Below are 7,164 nucleotides of genomic sequence, written 5' to 3'. Positions count from 1 at the left end.
TTTATTAGAGTGACAGGAGAAGAGGGAGGATGAGGAAACACCAGAGGAGAGTTTGTAGGAAGAAGCTGGGACACAGAGGACCCTGTGTGAACCTGGAGCACACATGAAGGAGGAGGAGGAGGCCAGGAGAGTGTGACAACTCATCACCATGGCAAATCCCATTCCTAATCCCTAACAAGATTAGGAGTGCTCAGTGTGACACATGCAGATTCCTTGACCAGCAGCTTAGGTCCTAAGACCCTGGGTAGACATGAGTGTGAACTAAATGACATCTTGGTGTCAAGTCACAGAGCTTGACAGTCCTGGAAATGCTGTCAGCAAAAAGTGAAATACTATCATTAAATGTCTGCTACTTACACCGTTAGGAAGGGACACACAGTCTCCATGGAGGGAAGGAAAATCTTCCTTTGAACAATTTGTTTGCACAATTGAATAGATGATGTCAAAATTGAAGCCAGCCACCACCTGAAATGAGTTAGGTTGAATGAGTACTTGAACATCAGGTTGAACATTATTCACAGTGAGCAAAAGTCTTTAAACATTGAACTGGATATAATAAGTGCTCAAGAACTACAAACCATCATCATTATTAGGCAATAGTATCACTAATCAAATATTGAGTATTGTGACAAACAGACGTATAGACACCCACATATAAACATAAAATACACTCCCAATGACACGTCTAAGTAACTGTAAATGTAAAATTATATGCACATGTATTATATGTGTATATAAAATATAAATATTAAGTATCATGTAAGATATACATGAACACAGGTGAGAAAAGTACACATCACACATAGGAGGAAGTTGAGCTAAAAGTAGGAATGGCTACTCTGTAAATTGAGGGATTCTTAAGAAACTGAACTTCAAAGGACCAGATGAGCTCTCAGAAAAGCCGTGACAAAGGAGCTAATAAAAGTTCTGAGTCCAAAGTAGGCCTGGTGGTCAAAGCCTTTAATCTCAGCATCAGAGGCAAGAGTAGGAAAATCTCTGTGAGTTTGAGGCCACCTTGGTTTACAAAGTGAGTTTCAAGGCAGCCAAGACTGTGTAGAGACTCTACCTCAAACAAGCAAAACAAACAAATAAATAAATGATCAGATTATTAGATATTTCCACCACACACCACCAGGAGAAAGTGGGCAGTATAATTTAGGGCATACCCAGAAAGTTGTTTGCACCTTTTTATAAACAATTTAATATTCTGATGCCATTTTTAATTTAATGACAAGAAGATAAAAATACAGATTTGGTAAAACCTTAAAACCAGAATGATATCCATTTACCCATTTCTGGGAAGAAAACAAGCAATGCTGAGGGAATGGGTGAGTGAGAGTTTTCCTTTTCTCATAATGTATCTGACAACTCACATGGATGCCTGAGAAAGCTCCTTGCCTTAAGAGTTATTCTCATGAAAGCACAGGACATCCCACTACCATGCCAGCATGTAGCCAGACAGGTTCCTCCTGCCAATGGTTCATTTTAGGTGACAAAATGCCAATCTAACAGATTTTTAACCATATCACATGTCTTGAACAATTGAAAAACTTACCTGTCTGTTGGCACTTTTTACTTCTCTGAGAGCAAAGAGGTGGCTATGATCTGTGTTGTTGTTGAAATGTTCGATGGCATGTTTCAGAACAGGCTCCAGGTCTGGGCTATCTGTCGATATGGGGTGCACACAACCCAGACAGTGGTACTCATCTGTCACTATGGGACCATTACCTTGACAAAGAGCAGACAAAGAGACAGCATTAATAACTGAAAACACATCTCATATTCATGGTCTTAAACACATGAGACCATTTAGAAAGATCCTCAAAAACCGACTTTCTTGTAACTCCTCTGAGTTAAAGATACTGAGAATGTAGGACTCATGTGCAGTCAGAGACAAAGATGCAGAGTATTAGGAATGATTATTTTATGCTATACTCTTTATTTCACTTTTTGACATGGTCTCATATATTCCAGGTTGGTCTGGAACTGTCTACGCAGCCACAGATGGACTCAAGTGTCTGATCCTCCTTCCTCTGCTTTTCTCCAGAGGCTTCTATTCCTGCTGTATGGACTGATGGGGATCACACCCAGGCCTTCAGGCCTACTAGCTTCTCAGAACAGGGTTCAGGAAGGAAGTTGTGTGAGGAGAACACTCCAAGAATACAAGACAGGAGTCTTGTGAGCTCAGTTTCTTGAAAGCACAGAATTATTCTTGGAATGAGGGCTCATGCTCCGCCCAGATGTATTGGATAGGAATGAGTTTACTTCAGATTATTCATTATTGTTTGCTGGTGTTATTCAATTAAAATTTTAAACCCTCCTCATATGAATGTATTATTTAGGATTCCCTAGAGTCACAGAACTTATGGAACATTTTTATATATTAAGGGAATTTAAAAGAATGGTTTATTATACATATATATATACTGTAGCTGTCTTCAGACACACCAGAAGAGGGCATCAGATCCCATTACAGATGGTTGGGAGCCACTAAGTAGTTGCTTGGAAATGAACTTAGGACCTCTGGAAGAGCAGTCAGTGCTCTTAACTGCTGAGCCACCTCTTCAGTACCATATTAAGGGAATTTATTGTAATGACTTACAACCTGTAGTCCAACTAACCAAACAATGGACAGGTGTGAATGGGAAGTTCAAAAGTCTAGTAGTTGCTTGGTCAATGATTCTAGTTGTCTCACCTGATCTTCTGTGTAAGCTGGAATCCAGAAGAGGTAGGTTCTAACAGATGTGCTGGCCAATAAATGCAAGCACATGAAAAAAGAGTGAGTCTACCTTCACCTAGTGTTTTTATGTAGGCCTCCATCAGAAGGTATGGCTCATATTAAAAGTTTGTACCACCACGCCTGGATATAGAACTAGTTTAGTCCCAGGTTGACCTTGAACTCAGAGAACTCCTTGCCTTAGTCTCCTGGGATTAAAGGTGAGTACTACCTTGATTGGGCCTAAGTTTTTCATGGCCACTATGCCTCAAGATCTCCATGCCAAGCTCCAGGTGAGAAGCCTGTGTCCTCCAGCCTCAAGATCTAGATCACAGGAGTGCCCTCCATTTCTGGATTGTAGTTCATTCCAGATGTAGTCAAGTTGACAACCAGGGATAGCTGTCACAATGACTTTATGGAAACAGGTTTTTTTGTCACGTGTGGCTTATCCCTGTGATTGCATACAGCTTGAACTCATGAGAACCTTACTGAGCTGACTTGTCTTAACCTTTAGAGTACACATCATCTGAAGCTCTGAATAAATTGGGTATAGGATGAGACAGTAGTCTGCCTCATTCATCAGCTCCATTCTCCCACGTCCCTCTGCCTTTAGAGTGGTGACGTTAGCTGAGCTACATCAATAGTCCCCTATTTTAATGTATTTTAATGATCATAACAGTACACTAGCCATTTATAAACGGGAAGACATTACAGATACATCATAAGTTTTCAAGGCTGATGAAAGTTCCCTGACACCTAATTCCATCTGCTAAAGTAGTCTAATGCTTTGACTCCTGGAGAAGAGCCTTCCCCCACAAACAGGATTGTCTTTCCATTTTTTGTGTCACACAATACTGTTAAACTTCTTTAGCATTACATTCAGGGTTTTGTCCTTTAAAACAAGTCATCATGAGGGAGTGTGCTGGCCAGAAAGTATTCCTCTCTGTTCTCCTATGACTAGAACAGAAGGCAAGAGGCTTTCTCATTAGTCAGCCTAAGGGGAGCCTTTCCTTGAAGTCCATCTGTCCCTGTTGTCCCCTGGCAGGTGCTGAGCTAGGTTCTAGGGAAACATTCAGTGTCACATCTGTGAAGGGATGATAGAAAGGACAGACTGTGGACAGATCATTTCACTGGATGGGCAAGAGCTAGGAAAGACTGGAAGTCAGACTGTGCTGAGGGAGGACGTCTACAGAAAAGATGAGCATCCTAAGACAGAAGGAAAAGGTGGCAAGAGGCATCAACAAGACATGTGAGGGGGAAGGGGGAGAGAAGGGAGAGCTGGTGCTGAAAAGTCAGGATGGGAAAGGAACAGTAGTGTGGGAGGGGGCATCTGTTCAGTGTGCCAGAGTGTCCAGTGTGACACAGAGAGGGCCAGTTTGATTTAGGGACAGTCAGAGAGAGGAGTCTGTGCTCTAGGCAGGAGATACTACCCCTGTTTAAAGTCACTATCTACACTGAAGCTCACTAGTTCTTTGGCAAATCTGGTGAGAGCTGTAGCCTCTCCACAGGAAAATGCAAATAATCATGATATTTACACAGGATGTTAGGATTCCAATAGGCTCTCTGATGTGAAGAATGTGCTGATGTGGAGTGAGGAACCACTGAATGGTTTGCAATAAAACAGTGTCAAATATTTTTATAGTTATTTTGTATTAAGTTACCAAGGCGAGAGCCCTGCCTGATAGAGGATGGCTGCAGAGTGAGTGGTGTGGTCAGCAGAGATGTAACCTCGGGATCAAGGCTTCCTGACCTCTTGGGAACACACTTCCTGGGTGCCTACTGTCCTTGGAGATCTCTCTCTCTCTCTCTCTCTCTCTCTTTCTCTCTCTCTCTCTCTCTCTCTCTCTCTCTCTCTCTTTCTCTCTCCCTTCCTCCTTCCCTCCATCCTTCCCTCTTTCCTTTTGAGACAAGGCCTCATATACCCCAGGGTATCCTCCAGCTTGCTCTGTAGTTGAGGACAAACTTAAAGTCCTAATCCTCCTCCTGCCTCAACCTCCCCAGTTTGGGATTTACAGGTGTGCATTATCATATTCAGATGTAGGTGCATCATAAATGTGCTGGAAAGTCCAGTTTGTCAGGAGCCATCATAGGACATGGTAATAACAGCAGATGACATTCCTGAGATGACCAACTTAGATTAATAACTATGATGGAACTCCAGTAGGCAAAGCCCAGGAGAAAATCATTTTAGAAAATTAATATTCTTTTCCTGTTATTATTAAAAATATATGACAATCACTAGGTATTAGCACCTCTCCTTTTTGAGCAGATCTCTACAGACTACAAACATGTTCTTAATGTCTTGTAGTGACACTATATAGACTAATAGATGACGTCTCAATTTTTTATGATCATCATGTAAGGGCGCCAAAAACTCTATCAGTATTTATTAAGCTCTTTCATTTGGGACTGCTATTAGGTCTCTTCTGACAGTCAAAATTGCAATGAGAACTCTGCCTGTCTCCCATGTGTCACCAGTTAATTGCTTCTACTACACAGAGCACATTCTAAGAGGTTGTAAAACTGTTAATCATAAAAAGGGAACGAACAATTATATGGGCTAGTACAGAAGACAAAATATTGACTGGATTATTGATACAAAAAAACTCCACTAATAACTTAGTTATGGTTTTTAGCTTTCAGTGAACCTGTGGAGCTGTGACAGGTGATGGATGTTTAGCCAGATAATTACTCCTGATGGATATACATGTAAACGTTCTCTGTTGTAAACTTCTATTTCAATTTATTACTTGAATTTATGTGTGAGATTGTGATGAACTTTTTAACAGGTGATCATGTATTCTAAAAAAACGTATAAGGACAAAGAAGAATCAAAACCAAACTGAGGAGAATTTTTTAGACAGAAGTCTTTTTAGACAGGACTGGACTCAAGAAGAACTTAGAAGTATAGGCATAGCACTGGGAGCAAAGACATTGAGAGTGAGAGCATTATTGTGACATCAGAGCAGGAGGAGAAGCATTAGGAGAATGCAGAGTGGAATAACTTAGAAACTATAAGGCAACTTTAAAAATTATGAGAGCAATGTGCAGAACACAGAGAGAAAGGAAAGAAGAAGCTGCAGAGAAACAGAAGGAGGAGGCAGGCTTCTCCTTACTACGGGGCAGAGCAGGTCCTTTCTTAATTACATGGCAGGCTTAGTCTTATTAAAGGAACAAAGCTTTCTTCTTACAGACTTAGGTTTAATTCATTTAGCATTACAAGGTTAGAAGACCTTTTTTTCCTCAATGCAATAAAGATTGGGGCTCAGTTTCCATCCAGAATGAGTGAGATCTTTCTGCACTGACACTGGGGCTTTTGTCCCATATACATATGTAAGTATCAGTGTGTGTGTGTGTGTGTGTGTGTGTGTGTGTGTGTGTGTGTGAGTGTGTGTGTAAGTATGAAACTGTGAGAATGCATGCAAGCTGGACCCAACTGGTTTGAATGGAAATGCATAAATATGCATGTGTGAATCACTATATGAACTTATGGGAGCTGATACATATTTGCTTATATAAAAGTTTTTCCTTCTGCAAGCATGATTCTCTTCCTCTGGTTCAATAGCAGTATATTGCTCCAAACTTCCCTCTAGCCCTACAAGGCATCTGGACAAAAGGGAAAAGGCCCTAGCAATTAATCCTTTACTTAATTCCTCCTGTTTTAGGATGAGGTGCTAAGGGCCAGAGACTGCAGTTTCTGGCCTCTGAGAAACACAGACCTCAGGTCAGCTAGAGCAGCAAAATAACTTAAACTTAGATAAGTACACTTTAATTATTATACATCAACTCTAACTATCTCGTAAGACAAAGTCTTACCTCCTGCCAACACTCTTCCCTCTCCACTGCCTCAAAAACAATCAACAAGAAAGAAGACCCTGCGGGAACTGGGCCCCTGGAACCGATTCTGGTGCTTTGTTTCAATAGCCGAAAGCTGACTGAACACAATAGGTGCGATCTACTCAGTAGAGTAAGTCCTGGACTATGCTGCTGATATCCAACCCCTCACATCTCTAGCTCCTCAACGCAGCTTTCCTCAGGACTGTGTGGTGTATGACATCTCTACTTCTGTCAGAAACCGTATAAACAGTTTTCCATTCTCTTCTTGCAGATGAGGTTGGTTCAGGGCACTGGCCGGTTCTACAACTGTAGAGAATTTGATGGGAAGGATGGGAGACTTACAGATCAAAAGAGATAAAGCCACTGGAGCTGTGGGGGCGACCAGGGCAGATTTTCCCACCAGCCAGCTCTCCTTCAAGACAGAATGGAGTTGGAGAAGATAGGGGTTTTCAGAGAGGTAAGGAAGTGTAAGAAGGATGCTGTTCCTTTCTTGGGTAACTGAGTGCATTCCACGCTGCGTATTTCTATACAGATGGCTTTCAACTGGGAATAGAACTTTTCACTGCTGGTGGGTACTGATGAGCTCTTCTCTGTCTTGGGCTGGTTTCTCT

The 7,164-nt window shown here is 41.6% G+C and overlaps 1 protein-coding gene across 1 annotated transcript in view; it reads right to left on the bottom strand.

The window, feature by feature from the left end:
- Positions 1-357: 357 nt before the first annotated feature.
- LOC114615767 (kininogen-1-like) overlaps positions 358-7,164 on the bottom strand; it is a gene marked incomplete at its 3' end in the record, with an annotated part of 11,944 nt that continues 5,137 nt past the window's right edge. Inside the window, exons 4-5 of the mRNA XM_028761407.1 lie at positions 1,556-1,728; positions 358-465 (exon numbers count right to left, since the gene is read on the bottom strand). Coding sequence (XP_028617240.1) covers positions 358-465; positions 1,556-1,728 — 281 coding nt within the window. The remainder of the gene's footprint in view (positions 466-1,555; positions 1,729-7,164) is intronic.

Source organism: Grammomys surdaster, unplaced genomic scaffold (genome assembly GCF_004785775.1).
Source record: "Grammomys surdaster isolate TR1022 unplaced genomic scaffold, NIH_TR_1.0 141785, whole genome shotgun sequence".
Lineage (NCBI taxonomy): Eukaryota > Metazoa > Chordata > Mammalia > Rodentia > Muridae > Grammomys > Grammomys surdaster.
This window is presented reverse-complemented; position numbering and strand designations above follow the sequence as displayed.